Here is a 15,404-nt window from a genome sequence, read left to right as displayed (position 1 = left end):
CCCGGCAGGCACCCCCACACCCCACAGACCCCTCAGACCCCTGCTGCAGCCCCTCTCCTCCAAGCACGACCACCCCGCACCCGAGGGGGCCCTGCCTGGCACTGACCTCTCTCTCCCCCCAGCCCCTCTCCGCCTATGTGCGCCTGGCGGCGGCTTCGAGGGAGAAGAGGGGGTGGGCGAGGGGGGCTTTCCTGAACTGCTTCCAGAGCTGGTGCATATGGTGCATTTCTTCTCCGGGAATGAAACCCCGAGATGGAGGAAGGAATGTAACTCAGAAACTCAGCCTAATCCCTCCTGCCGGAGCTGCACCCCTGGTTACCCCCCAGGATTGACCATTATCCTCCTCGCGTCTTCCCGCAGGGTTTTGCACCCGCTCGGTCATTTCCCCTGTCTCCCTTTCCTTAGCGTCGCTACTTCCATGAGGATGTATTTTCTCGTTTAGGCAGTAAGTATCTCAGTACTCAATGATCTATCTCTGTCTTCGTTCAGGTAATTGTTTTTCTGCCTCAGGGATAAATCCTCTTGAGCTCCACAGCGCGGTTACACCCGCGGATCGGTTTGTGTGCTCATGGACATGTTGGGTGCAGCTCTTCCCTGCGCGTTAGTAACCCCCAGCAAAAAACGTCATCTGCACCACACTGCGATTGAGGAGTTAACAGTCAGAAAATGCTCGGCTATGCCTCACATTCACTTTCTCCCCGTTGCATAAATAAAAATGCTTTATTCTGTATGTACTAATGTAATTTATGCAACAACATAAAATCCCTGCGTCAGTCTGTATATGTAAATGGTTTTGCTTTTGTCGTTTTTATATTGCATTTGCTAAACGATATATCAGGATAGCTTCTAGCCAGCACATGACTATACATTCAGAAAAACTCCCTCGGCTTATGTGAACTAGATCTCGACCTAGCACACTAGAAGAGCTCACTCCCTAAGTTGTTTAGAGGCAGAACGGGAGAGAAAAACAGCTGGAAATGTCTGTGAGGAAACTGAGGGTTCAGATTAGACTCAGTCCAGCCCTGGACTGGGACGTCGGAAGGACCAGACCACTGACGGGAAAATGTGGGGTCTTGTCAGTGTGAGGGTGAGCGCTGCAGCCTGCTTTGCCACGTACAGAGGAGGAGGACAGGGTGACAGACGGGGGGAGGTGTGTGGCGATTGTCACCGGCTAGGTGGTCAGTATGGTATGAAAGTGGGTTATCAGCCAGTAAACACCAGGGCTGGGTGGTATGGAGAGGCAGATGACTGAGGAGGCAGCCAAAACCTTGTAGAAGGGATAAGTGAGCAGAGACTGTCTGAAACTCTGGATAATGATTGACGTTTTGGTGGCTTGCTGACAGGGAATGTTGTCAGGGGTTTTAGTAAGTGGGTGGGATGCTAAAAAGCATCTTTCTTAGAAGAAGGGAGGAAGGACATTAATGGTACTGAGCACCTTTGTTATTTTGAATGTTGGAAATGTAGAGATGCTGTTTGCTAAAGAGAAGGACCAAGAGCAGTGAGTTCTCCCGAGTATGCAAAGAGAATTCAGTGCATAAGCTCTTACTGACACTGCTAGAATGAATACATATCTAAATATAACTTTAGGGTGTATCTACTAAAAAAAAAAAAGTTTCAGAAATATGCATTAAGAGGCTAACAACTTCTAACCCCTCACACAGCTTCACTGTCAACAGTTAAGTCTATTACAAATTGGAATTTCTTTTTAGAAAAAGCATCTGGGTCACGGCATGAGAAACATTCAAAAATAGAAAGCATCTTCTCAGGATTCCATAACTGTTAAGTAACTTGATCCTGCCCGTCTTTCTTTTTTCTTCAGATTTTCCAAAACAAGTTCACCTTTGGTCTAGATGAAAAGCTGGAAAATGTTGCTAAAAGTAATAATGATAATAAAAATGTTGGAAGCTATGCGGAGGTGAGAATACCAGCTGAGAGTAAATGCCCCCTGTGGCCATGGGAAGACACAGCTTATATTTTTGTATCTCAGAAATCTGTTCTGCTGTATAGCAATGACTAATAGACTACTTTTCCTTCCTTTAGAACTTTTATTTCTTAATTGTAATGTGATCTTTCAAAAATCTTGCTATTTCTTTCTCTCCAGGCTCATAGCACAGCCTCATACTTCATGTTGATGTACAGAGACCATCCATAAAGTGAACAAATGCCTGAGAAATACTTTTTCTCCCAAGTGAGGTGATAGAGTGCTCCCAACGCTCTGGGACCGGAGTGAAGAAAAAAAAAAAAAAAAAAAAAAAAGATACTTAGTGAGAAGGAGATATTTTTGTCCTGCAAACATTACTGAGATTTTCTAAAGCTTGCTTTTCTGTTTGGGGACAAAACAGCAAGCTTTCCACATTTGTCATGAAAAATGAAGGAAAGCAAACAAGTGATTCCCTCACAGAGGTCTGGAGGCTGGTATGTTCATTCTGGGTGTGGGAGATGCAAGTCGGAGTCACTGCTATGGCACTCCTTCATGTGCCACTTGCTACTGCCTGTCCAGGGCGGATCAGTCTCTGCTCCTGGAGCTGCTCTGCTTTCTCTGGTCACTGGGACAGGTGCTTGAACCTGACCATCCCTTCCAGGGGAATCCCCTAGTTGCCAGATACCACTTTAAGTCAGTTAATAATGGATTATTACTGCTAAGCACAGTAGCTCCAGCTTAGCTGCCTCCTTCTCCCTCTCTTCTTCTACAATTGCCAGGGCAACTTAGGCTGATCTACCTGTCAATTTCACTCTTCACTTAAATCTCTGAGGCAGGTTTCTCCCTCCACTTTTATGCCAGAGCTCGTGCTCATTCTTGGTGAGCTGGTTTGGTCACCTAAACTGGTGGAACATTCTTATTTTTTTTTCTTAGAACTGGCTTTGTGTGTGTGTGACTACTGAATTGTCTCACTACAGGGTCAGCTCAATGCAAGTGCCAACACAGCGGAGGTGGCAGATGTGCAGATGCACGTCAGGACGGTGGCTGTGCCACCTTGGATCATCTTAAGCTGCTTGTGAGACTGCTGGCTTAGTCAGAAGTCCCCTCTCCATCAGATCTTAACCATCCAGGTAGGAGATAGGAGGAGGTTTTCTTGTCTTTCTCACTATCAACAATGAATTTGTTCTGTAACCTAAAAAGCTTTCCCCCATATCATCAAAATCAGTAAAATCTCATGATGATTTTGGCTTTCTGACCAAAATCCATGTATTTCATACTAAAATGCCCTAGATAGTTGTAGGGGAAGAGAAAGAATCTGACCGTTTGAACAACATACATTAAAGCAAATAGTTAAAAACCCTACCCCAACTCCACACAAGTGGTGCTGCATGTGCTGTGCTCTTGTTGGTGACAGAAGCATTGCAACACCATGACAAACTACAGCCCAGTTTTCTCTCAGGAATTCTTAAGTTCCCAAAGCACGCAGGCACTGGAAACTATCCTCATGGCCTCTTAACGACGGTCATGCTCTGGTGACGTGGAGCATGACCACAGTTCAGTTCCCAGAGGGTGAAGAAGAGTGGATTTGAGCTTGTATACACTCTGCAAGGGAAGAGGGGGGATTGTGGGGTTGCAGACTGTTTCCAGCTTTGCTGTAGTGCTGCTGGAAAAGATTTTAAATATTGGCTGACCTCATCCATGGCTGCATTAAAAATGTGAAAATTGGTATGAGTTTATAATTAGTTTATTTATATAATTACCTCACTTAAGTTATGCTTGGGGGATTAATTTCCAATCTTGGCCTGTACATTCACATTCCAGTTATTTTGAAAAATGATTAACCATTTCAATTAAATTTTCTCATGTCCATCTAAATTCAAAAGCAATCCTTAGGATATAGGTATGCAAAGAGCTTGTTTTCAAACTATGTTGAAATGCATATTTTTAATGTTCTCTTAATGCTGTTTTCAGAAATTAGACCTCCTCTTTCAGAAACTAAAAAGAGAAGATGCAGGCCAGCAGATCTTATTCATGAAAAATTCCCCAAACCCTTCTAGTCAGGTGGGAGTTTCACACCAAGAAAGGCCACAAGATGAGGTAAGAAGCCCTGTTTTAATCTGAGCTAACCAAGTTTGCAGGGAAGTGTGAAGTTAGTAATACATTTGAATAATGTTATACCTAGTCAAGTATATTTTCATACTTCAGGTTCATTCAGGTTCTTTCTGCTCACGTGTGTTTTTTTTTTGTAGTGTTATTGACAAAGGGTATCTCAATGCAATTTTAATTCCTGTTTTTTTTTTGACATTTTACTGGGAGATAAGTGGAACTCCTCATCCATAATATTTTTAGATCATAAAGGCCAAAGGCACATCTGTTCTCCTGAACCTCCTTTAAGTTTTCCCCAAAATACTTTAATTAAATCCATGGGGCTGGCAGTCTTACTGATAACTACAAATGTTCAGAACTTCCTATTATAGGATCTTTACATTTAGGTACTTCTAATGTTTTGATGCTCATTATCATTAGGACTACTTACTTGTTGACTGCCTGTCATAGACGGCTTATGTTTTATTTTAACAAAGGCTCAGCAATTCCTTAGGCTTTAGAAAATAGTGTTGGATGCCTATTAAAAGAAAACCGGAAACCTGTTGTTTTATCCCTGGATAAGCTTTGGTTTCTGTTGAAATATGGGTTGAAATTTGGGGTTTGACAGGGCTTCATCTTTGCCTGACCTGTGAAAATCCATGGAAATTGTAGACCATTTTGCACTCCATGCAATACACACAAACTGGAGACTTAGATTTTAGCATCTACAATCCCCTGAGCTGCTGTCCATGGAGAAAACATGTGCCCTGTCCAGGGCTGAGAAACACATTTCTGATACTGCAGCTGTAGAAATGGCTGGGTACAGTGCTAGGCACTGTGAATAAAGGGCATTTCTGCTGTATCCTCAGTGATCCTCATGCTGGGTCCAGGTAGCACAATGAGGAAACTAGTTGATGGAAAAGCAGAAGGAGGAGGACCCAAGCATGTAGAGAGACAAGTCTAATTCTGGACCAGGTGAGTGCTATGAAGAGAGGAATTGCCCACAGCTGGGTGCTTCAGGAAATGGTGAATTGGAGAGGGCTCTAAAATGCAGCACCAAAACAAGGAGGAGGGATGAGAGACTAAGACTGTGTGAGGAGCCCCATTGGCAGCATAGGGAAGAGGTGACTGTCAGAAATATATTTCATAAGCAGAAGGTAACTCCTCGAGTATGGTAAAAGACCTCTTGCAACACGGGTCTCAGCCTCTCTAGAGGCTTTCTGGTTAAATCAGGCTATATAAGCAGTGCCCTCTGCTGCCCAGGACAAATAGTGCTGTGCTGTGGGAAGCTAACCCAAATTTACAAAAACATCTTTCAGTACTACTCTATTTTACATAGACAGTGTTTCTTTCTGATATATGTGTTTGCATGAATTCAATCAAGGTAGACTCCCTCTCTCTGCTGAAGGTGACTGCTTGTATTCAGCATTGTAGTGCTTCTATTCTATTAGCTCAGATCAAACATAATCTACTGATTTTAGATGATCCTTATTTCTCTGCACTGGAGGTTTCATAACCAGCCTAAAGAAGCAGATTGCTCTGCACTGTTAAATCAGTGACCTTGCAGTGAGCTTTGCAACATGAAATTTCACATTGAGTTTCTTCTCTAGTGTATCTACTGGCCCATAACGAATATGTATCATTTCTAGCATCTGACCCTCCCTCTGACAGTGGGAAAGGTAGGTAAATAATATAATCCTGCTGCTAAAATGTCTGTGTTGCATTAGAAAAGAAGTGAAGTCAGCATCCTGTTAGCTGATAATAGAGGGCAGATAGCGATTGGTGGATCTCCTTTCTTGGGTTTGAAAAGAATGATTGGCTGGTCTCTGTGGGAGCTGCTTTCAGCTGAGGCTGACAGTTGTGGCTGGACACCCTGGGTGGATGTTCTTCTGTGATCTCAGTCTGCACAACTGTTGCTGCTACGAAGCTGGAAGGACTGATCACAGTGGGAATGAGAAGCTTTTGCTGATTTTAGTTCCTTCCAGGCCTTTGGCTTTGGTTATGCTGAAGAAAGGAAGTTGTGCTAGAAGCTCAGCACTGAAATGTGCAGAGCAAGTCAGCCGAGTAGTTGAAGTGGCTCATCGTGCTCGAGGTTTGGGTGCTTGTGCTATGTGGAAGACTGGGAGGGAGCCACAGGACCTTGTGGAGAACTCTAGAGAGCTTAGGGGGAGCTGGGGCCACACAGGTAAAAGGTCATGGAATAAAAAGTCATTTGAGAACAGGTAGGCATAAAAGTGCTTTTAAGAAGTGTGTTGTGGAGAGTGCATGGCAGATTTTGTAGCACCAGAAATGTTAGAGGCCAGCTTGAAAAACTGCAGGCTTTGGTTTTCAGTGTCTGAGATCAACGAACTGTTCTGCTATTCTCATAGCTTGGAATGACACCTAGACTCAAGTCACTGGTGGGTTTGAAGGAGTCTGTAGTGCTCCTCCTTATTCAGAGTGTTAAAGTCCATATCCCATCTGAGTTCAGTTCTGAGAAATATTCCTTTTCCTATGCCATTTACTATGTTCCCCACTTGTGTTCGCTTCCTGTCCTAAATTATGTAGCAAGGGTGCATATGAAGTGACATCCCTGTCTGTGAACACATTTGTGCCAGACCTGCTGGCTGCCTTGATGCAAGGAGAAGGGATCGTGCCTGCCCAGCCCTCGCATTTATCCAGTTGCTGTAGAGACGCTGCTGAATGTGAAGAGATGCGGCAGCGATGCCCCACCTGCCCTCATCCCTGCAGTGATTCACTGCTGAGAACCCCAGGTTCTGCTCAGGGGTGCCCATACTCTCCTTTCTGCAGAACTCTCTTCTGCTTTCAGAACTCTCTGCTGAGAGGTACTTTTTGTTGTTGTTGTTCTGGGAGAGATTAAATGCATTTCTTGAGATCAGTGATAATATTTTGGATGTCTTACCTGCAAAACGGACTGTTTTCCCCTGTAGAAGGGGGAGGACAGCGGTTATGGCAAATAATGGCAAGATCCTTAGGATCCTGCAGGCTTTTCACAATGCAAATGTCTAGTGGCTCTCTTACAAATTACAGCCGATCTTTTAGAGAAAGGAGAAGAAGGACATGGGCTCAGTTTGACCTGGAACTCTGGTTTCATTCTCTGTCAAACTTCTCTGCTCAGCTGCATGAGGCGATGCCACTCAGCAGCGCTGCCTGCTTTTAGCAGACACATGACTTACAACTTGTACTGACCTGTCAAGCTCTGTGCACAGCAGCACCTTTGATAAAGACTGACTCCCAGCACAGGCTCATTGTTTCCAGCTCCAGGGAGAACCAGAATGTGTGTGTTTCAGAGCTGCCTAAGTCGCAGTGTCAGGATGTCAGCGACTGACAGCGATGATTATGCCGCAAGGAGAGGAAGACAGATGGCTATGACATCTCAGCAGACTGTAACTGTCTAGTTTCATATGCTCAGTTTAATGCCAAAGGGCAATCAATTTCAGCCAGGGCAATTAATTTATTTAAATCCAACTTGTCAGTTTGGCTAATTTTTTCACTGGAGTCCTCTGTGTAAGGCAGGGTGCACTGTGCATTACACCAACACAGCTGGGTTCAGCCACCAGGACCACACGGTGCCGTATAATGCCCACACCCTTAGAGGGCAAGTGTTCAGTGCTTTCAGCTTGGTTTTCTGGTGTACAGGTAGGGACCACCTCACAGTTATACACACAAGTGATAAGGAGCTGGAGAGGGATTTGGGGAGAAAACATGACTGAGGTATTAGAAAATGTAAGGCTAGGTAGCTGCTTATCTCTCTGCCTGGCTGCAGTGGGCAAGAGAGCAGGAGTGTGGGTAAACTTCTGGTCTGTGTACAGAGCAGCCTGCCCCGCAAGACATAGCATCTCTGAGACAGGGCAGATGAGATTTTCACTCTGTATGCAAATCCTGCACCTATTTGTTGGTTGTGTTTGGACCTGCCAGCTGTTTGCTTTCGGCGTGGAGTTCATCAGGCTCCCCTGGCCCTGAACTATGTTGGTTATGGGATCGGGGCCTTTTGCTGAACCTCAGTCACTGAGGGGTTTAGGCTTCACTGAAGACCTCCTTTGGCCACCACTTCTTGAAAGTAAACAGCAAACGCAATATCAAAATGCTTTAGAAAACATCTTTGTAGCTACTTCTGCAGATACAAAAACCCGTTTTCTGCATGGGGTTGTATAACAAGCTTCAGGAGAGCCCTCTGGGAATGCTGTGAATGGGGTCATCCTTACATTGGGCTGTTCCGTAAGGAAATGCTTGCAGGCTCTTGTTATTTTCTCAACAAGCTTCTTAAGGTAGCTTGCCCTCTTTGCTCTGCGTTATCCTACATCACATTCCCTTTTTGCAACCTTCCCCACTGCCTACTTCTTATCCCTCACTTCTTCACTTTTTTCTCCAAGTGTGTGCTGCTAAGATCCTTTTTACCACAAACCCAGTACTATATGATATAGATCACCAAGACTGAAAACTGTGCTACAAGTCAGGGTGAGAAGGCATGGATTAGTAGCTACAGCTTAGTCCAGCTGTTCTTCAAAGCCAAGCACTTTTGCTCTGACACCACTCTGTGTTCTTCTGCAGAAGCACAGTGAATACCCTCAGTGTGCACTCCTTACCTTTGGATCAACAGTTCTTCAAAAGATGTCTTATCAGAGTCTACTGGCGATGGCGATCCCTTATGAGACAAAACATCCATATTCAGGGGCTCTTTGACAGGCTCATTGTTTCTGAGTGACCCTGTGACATGAGAGAAAGCCAAGAGGATGTTAAAATCATTGCATTCCTAAGGGCCATCTTCACTGGTACTGTTGGTGGAGGTTTGGTTTCACCAAAGGCAACCACAGACACAAAGCTACAATTCAGTTTGGGTTTTCAAGCAAGATTTAAATATCATTAGCTTGCATACTGCATGATTGCACAGCATTGCCACAGCTGCAAACACAAGCAAGAAGAGATGAAGGTAGATGTACTCTACCAGTTCTCCTGTTTGCAAGTGGCTCTCTAACTCGGGCCCCCACAGCAGTGATTTTTGGTGCAATTTAAGGAGGAAAGGTTTAGCTGCGTGTGCCAGTACATGCTAATATTTTTTTTCCCGAGTCGGGGCTTCATTACTGCTCTGCTTTCAGGCACAGTAGAAGTTCAGTTTTCTGGATAAATCAAGGCTAGATTTGGGTGAGACAGGAGCTTTACTTTTAATTGCTTCTCCACTTTCCCTCAGATGAACCTCCAGTCCTTTCACAGGGAGCCAAAGTTGTGTTAAGTCCATGGCTTACTACTGCAGTACTTGGCAGGAGGGGAGGCATCTCACTTTTCAAATGAAACCTCCTGTTGTTTGAGGCCTGCTGATAAATGGCCTTGTTGGTTTTTATTAGAAATATTTTGGTCTAAGTCATAATTCTGTTTGCATTTCAAACTGGTGACAGCACAGGCAGGTCAACACTAAATGAAGCTGGTTTCTGACACACCCTTTGAATCAGTGCTATGGATTTTCAGATTGAAGGGGTGAAATCCAGACCTTTTAAACTCCCTAAAAATGTGCCAAGGGCTTACAAAATGCTAGCTTGAGTTATTCTCTTTGCCTTTTGAATAGTTTAAGCATTTGAGCCTCCTGTCAGAGGAGATTGCTTAAAAAAACACAGACTCTTTTTCCAATTAAAGGAAAGCATCTATTATACTTCACAACTCCTAGGCTATAAGCCAAAGCTAGGCTGCTGCAAAGGGAGCCTATATAAAAGCCTTTCTCTCTGCTGGATTTATATGCTTTAAAAATATTTTTTGTGTTCTCATTTCTTGGGTCTTTTTTTTCTCCCCTTTGGTATCCTGCTCTGTATTTTCCCCTGTACCTTCCCCTCTCTTCCTTTCTTCTTTCCTTCCCCTCTCCTCCCCTCCACTCAATTCCTAGGCAAAAAGAGAACAGGTTAACATTTGAGACTGAATCAAACTCTTGGATAGCTGCTGTTCAAATGGGTTTGAAGTCAAGATAAAAGAGCTCACCCATCCCTTGTTTCCATGCACGTCAGCAAATGCTGTCAGAAGAAGTTCCTGCTACAAATGAGGCTGGTGTAAAAGCCCCCGCTGTCCAGTTTCTGGGAGAGGGGATGGAGTCAGTGGAGCAGAGGGAGAAGGCTGCTTACACAATACTAGCTGAATTTAAAAGCTGGACTTGCTACAGTCATAGTGGAGAAAGAGCTATTGCTCAGAGCCCAGGTCCTGTGGTGTTGTCTGGAGAAAAGAAGCGTTCCCAGTGTGTCCTGCTGAACAGTTGCAGATACAGAAGAAAAAGCCCTGTTTGGAACAGATCCGTTTTCAGCAGTGGTAACACCGAGAGGGAGTGTGCGGGAGAGAAGCGCAGGTCAGCTGCTGTGGATGCTCTAGTGAGCTGCTAAGAGAGAAGCCTTTCTTCTAGCTTGTCCTTCCTCAATGACACTGGCTAGACAGAAGGGATGTCCTCCTGGCTGTTGTCCCAGTGCCACGACGCTGCAGATGCACGAAGAAGCTGCGTCCTTCTGTGCTGGTCCTGCTGCAGTGGCACCTGCTGCTAGGAGGGACGAGGGCCTCCTCAGCAGCCGCTGGGTGCCGTGATGCTCGGCGATCAGGAGGGAGGGCAAGTCTCCTCTCTGCTCGCCTTGCAGCAGTGCTCTGGGAAAGCAGGGAGAGGACAGCTCTGCTCTGGTCCTGCTGCTGCTCTGGCAGGGTGGAGGGCAGGTCTGTTCTGGCATCAGCAACGCTCCGTTTATCCACAAACCTCATTGACAACAGTAGCAGAATATTAAACAGGAGCTCTTTGCTCTGCTGCTGTCTGCTTGGAAACTTGGAGAAGGGAGGGAACTTTCCTTCTGTCCATGCCACAAGGCTGAATGAGCCTTTATACTGCTGAAATAGCATGGCTCCCTTGGCAAGGCAGGCGGGAGACACCTATTTTCTTGGGGACATTTCCCAGGCCTCTTTTATTTTGGGGTGGAGGATGTCTGCTCTTTTTTTTGTTTTGTTTTGTTTTTAGAGAACTGGATTTGCTTTCAGAAGCTGACCTGGTGTGCTTTATTACTACTGCATAACAAAGTAATAGCCTTTGGTGGCTTGCGTAGCACTCAAACGTCAGGAATATTGTTATGTTGTTTTGACTCATGCGGCTAGCCAAAGTTCAGAGTCCAGTGGGTTGTTTGTTAGATTACAGTCTGAAGATAGAATAGGTATCTTCACTGCACCCCCTTTTATTTACAAGGAGTGTTATAAAATTCAGTTTCTCTGAACACCTAGGAGATCAAGCAGAGTGCATTTGCTATGTTCACAGTTCCAGGTCTTGCTCATCTAACATTTGAATTAAAACCACTCTGTTTTTTCTTGCAGCCTGGTTTCCAGCATTTCTGAGCGTGTTGAGATAGCTCCTTTCCTGGCTCTCTCTGCTGCTTCTCCTGTCTTTCTCTTGTTTCTTTCACAGACAGCTGCTCAGACAGTGTGCCAGTTCAGTGAAAGTCTAGCCTTGCAGTCATGCTCTGTACTCTTTGTACTCAGAGAAAGCCTTTTAGCCAACTTCTTCAACTTATACTCAAGCCATGCCTCAGTGCATGCATGTTCTGGGTAGTATTTCTGTTATTTCAGCCTCCTTGCTCAAAGGGAGTTCAAGTGTTGCTTAGAGTTGTCTTCAATGTGCAGTGGCATCAGTTTTCACAGAAGCCTTGCTCCCCTCTTCGCAATTTCTGCAGGCTTGGCCCCTACGTGTACTGCTTTGCCTTTGCCGGCTATTTCCTCCATATGCCGCTCAACTTGCCATACAATTACTTGCACAGATCCTATTTTTTGAATACATCCTTTTTGTATTCCAAAGAAGTTCCTACTCTTTTGACAGCTTCTTTCCCTGCTTGAGTTATTGTTCCCTGAGAGAGCAGGGGGATGGCAGAGCAGAGTCGCAGATTTGTTTAGATTCTCCACCATGAAGCTTGTTTAACCACCCAACTGTTTTGCATTTCCAGGCTGAGCAAAGCAGGTTGGCACAGAGGGATGCCAACCTGCCAACCTGCCAGTCAGGGATGCTCTGTAGTGTGCTGACCACTGAATCCGCTCTCTATTTTCCCTGTCCCTTTCCTAACCTGGCTCCCACGGCTCTGATCTCACTGCAGAAGGAAGCGTGATGTTGTTTGGGGTGGTACTCACCTGCAGCATGCCCCCCATGCATTGCCTCTCTCGTAGTCTTTCTCTTCGATCTGCTTGGCAGCCTCATGGACCGATAGTACCTGGAATTTCTTTGAATGGCAATGTAACGTGTGTGCGAGTTCCCCTCTTGGGTGGCCGGGTTAGCACCTTCTGACTCTTCCTCACCATCAGAGACAGAACCCAGCTCTGTCAGCACCTGCTGGGAAGCAGCCTGCTGGTGCCCACCAGCAGACAGCCTGCTGGAGGCTTCTCCCCCGAGCCCATCCATGGCTTCCAGAGCTCGTCTCTATAGCAACCGAGAGGATGGATCAGCAGCAGAGCAGCCGAAGACAGGTAGCGTCCACAGCTCCATCAGCTTTACCTCAGTTAGAGCTGGAGACCTACAAACAGAACAAATCAGGAAAAGAGAGGAAAAAGTTTTAGTTAGGCCAGAGGATGCAGTGGTGCATCTATTTACAGTAATGGGGAGAAAAAAAAACTTTCCAGTTTTTTTTCTGAGATCATTGTGAGGAAGGAAACCATCCCACACCTTACAAGCCTTGTTCTAAAGTCCTGAACTTTGCTTTTACATGTTCGTCCTGTCACGACACATCGTGGCACTTCAGAAGTCAGTGGAAAAATGACTGTATTTGTTCCATTGATGACCACACCCTTTGGCCTCCTGGGAGCAGCAGATCACTAGTCCGTTTAGAGCGGGTTCTGGTAATGGCCATGTTCTTGGTTCTGAGGGTGAAAATGTTTTGGAATATAAAGTAAAACCTGAAGAGATAGCTCTGTTAAGCTGTGTGCTTTCTGTGTACCGCTTCACTGTAACAGAAGCAGGAATGCCTTTTACAGGGCTAGGTGGCTTCCTAACACTTATTAATACTCACTCCCACAGTACGGTTAAGAGAAGAAACATCCTTAACTACCATGACGGCAGGAGAGAAAAGATAAGGTAGCAATGGAGAGCATGCAGAGTTGATTTTATTTCCCAAAGCTGCCCTCAATATGCCAGCGTTCTCCCTCAGTGACACACGGACATCTGCGCAGGAGTCCTGCTGCACACTGTTTTGGTGCATGGCCTCTGCCAGCACTCCCAGGCATTTCTAGGAGACAGACCTCTACAGCAGCAAAACTGCAGGTGGACCTTTCCAAGAGTGGGTAAAATATGAGCTGATTAATTAAGCATTTGTTGCTGGCTGTGTCTTGTTGACTTCTTACAGCTACTGAAGCCTTTCTAAGTACATACACAATTTTGTGACTGCTGGGGCTAACATAAATAGTAGAAAGAGATGCTGTATAGGAAATGTGAATATAAGATTTACAGTTCACTGAGAGAAGGGCATAAACTTGTGCTATAGATTAGCAATTTTTGTTTTGATAAGTTCTATATATCTCAGGTTTATAACGTTACAAAATATCCAAAGTACAAGGTACTCCAGCAGGTATCTTGTATACCATCTCAGCTTTTGTTTTGGCCCTTCTGCAATCTCCGTGAACACATGTATGCCACACTCTTTTTTCTTTCTTGCCCCCAGGGCCACTCCAAGTGGTAAATTGGGATATAATCTGCAAACCCTCTGCTTTCCATAATTATGGAGGGCCCTGTGTTTTATCCTTACAAAGGACAGGCCACAATCTGAACTCGTGCACTGGGCCTGAGCTGTTCTGTTTCCTAGCTCCACAGATGAGAAAGTCTGCTTTTTCCTTGCAAAATATGAACCACAGCATGCAGCTCTTAGCTGCTAAATTTGGATCGTAATTTCGATTCAAAGCCCCAGTTTCAAAGACTTTGGAACGGTTTGGAGCTGGTGGTTGCTCTGGGACTGTTTCCAGTGTTACTGGAAGTGTATGAAGGGCCCATTTGTTGGTTGTGGTAAGTTTGGTTTGTAAATTACTCTCAGGTACAGAGATTCACTAAGTCTGTTTCTGTTGCTGTGGCTCAGTAGAACAGTGAAATAAAAACAGCTGCTGTTGGGGACAGCTTGAAAAGAAAGAAGAAGTTATTTATTTTCCCTTGCCCTTCTGACTGTGCTTCTTCCTGTCCCAAAACTGACACCTCGAAGGCTTGATCCTTGCAACTGTAATGGAAATATTTCACTTAACTGGACTACAACTAATACTGCACATGGAATCTCTCCTAACCCTAAATGGTAACAACCATGTATTTTTCATTCACTTTTCTTCCATAACCTGCCCAAGGACATGGATCTGTAACAACCTCCTCTATATCAGAGTTCCTGTGTGCTTCAAAGGGCATGGAGAGAGCACTTCTGCCAGAGAAGGACCTTTCTGTGGGACTAAATGAAACTCCCTCAGCTGGGCTGCCCAAAGACATTAGTAGCACTGTCAAACCAGCATAGTTATCTGTCAGAATTTTTTTATTTTATTATTTTTTCTTTTTTTTTTTTTTGGTCTATCAGAGGAATGAAGAGGGCCTGTCCTGAACAGCTGGCTTACTGTCAGGCTTCCAAACAGTCCCTCATGAACAAGATGTTTGGCCAGAAGTGAACGCAGCAGTGGAGGAGGGAAAGACTTCCTTGTTTTCTAGGAGGGGCAGAGGTGAGGGGAGATTTGTTTATTGCCATGGCTGTACAGAATGTGTATATTTTTACTTTCTTTAATGAAGAGTTCAAGAAGAGAATGTATTTATGAAGGCAATGCTTCCAATTACAAAATTGATACTCTAAGAAATTATTTAGAAGCCATTTACTGATATGTCAATCAAAAACTCCTGGCTTGCAATTGCTTTAGGAGTGAGGCATGAGTTTCAAGGATATAATCAAATGTAGTATTATATTATTCTGGTATCTGTCAAGCTATTCAGTGGCAGAGAATGAATGATTCAAGCAGGTGTGGACTACAACCATCCCTGTCTGAATGCTTGTAGTTAATTTTTGAAGAAGGTATTTGCCTCTGATAGTCACAGGTAGCTGAGTGTCAGGTCTTGCAACAGGAATAACCCATCCTGAGTACATTCACATGCTCTCGTGAGAGCATGTCTAACTGCAGTGTCACCACCTACCTGCCTTTTCTTTGCAAGCAAACTTTCAGCCCATAGTTCAAGAAGACCAAAGTAGCAGTCTGTAGTGAAAAAGGATGCAGAGCAAAGACAGATGACAACAGTAAAAAAGCAGTAAGTAATGCACTTGTAGCAACATTAGAGATATGCATTTTGACTCACACATAACTCAGCCTCCAGGAATTTAGCTGTACAGAAATGTTATTTGCCAATGTTAAAAAAAAAAAAAAAAAAAAAGTAATTTACCAGTAAATAACAACAACAACAAAAAAA

General features: G+C 44.6%; 1 protein-coding gene across 4 annotated transcripts in view; it reads right to left on the bottom strand.

The window, feature by feature from the left end:
- The window catches only part of NGEF (neuronal guanine nucleotide exchange factor), a 50,296-nt gene that overhangs the window by 27,347 nt on the left and 7,545 nt on the right, over positions 1-15,404 (bottom strand). The window contains exons 2-4 of one of the 4 annotated variants that reach the window (XM_035335131.1): positions 15,135-15,193; positions 12,128-12,499; positions 8,593-8,713 (exon numbers count right to left, since the gene is read on the bottom strand). In XM_035335131.1, the coding sequence (XP_035191022.1) occupies positions 8,593-8,713; positions 12,128-12,395 (389 nt within the window). In that variant the 5' untranslated portion in view covers positions 12,396-12,499; positions 15,135-15,193. Of the gene's footprint in view, positions 1-106; positions 694-8,592; positions 8,714-9,970; positions 10,534-12,127; positions 12,500-15,134; positions 15,194-15,404 lie in introns of those variants that run through there. The other 3 variants (XM_035335132.1, XM_035335133.1, XM_035335135.1) reach the window with 3 other exon arrangements.

This window comes from Oxyura jamaicensis, chromosome 9 (assembly GCF_011077185.1).
Source record: "Oxyura jamaicensis isolate SHBP4307 breed ruddy duck chromosome 9, BPBGC_Ojam_1.0, whole genome shotgun sequence".
NCBI classification, from domain to species: Eukaryota; Metazoa; Chordata; class Aves; order Anseriformes; family Anatidae; genus Oxyura; species Oxyura jamaicensis.
This window is presented reverse-complemented; position numbering and strand designations above follow the sequence as displayed.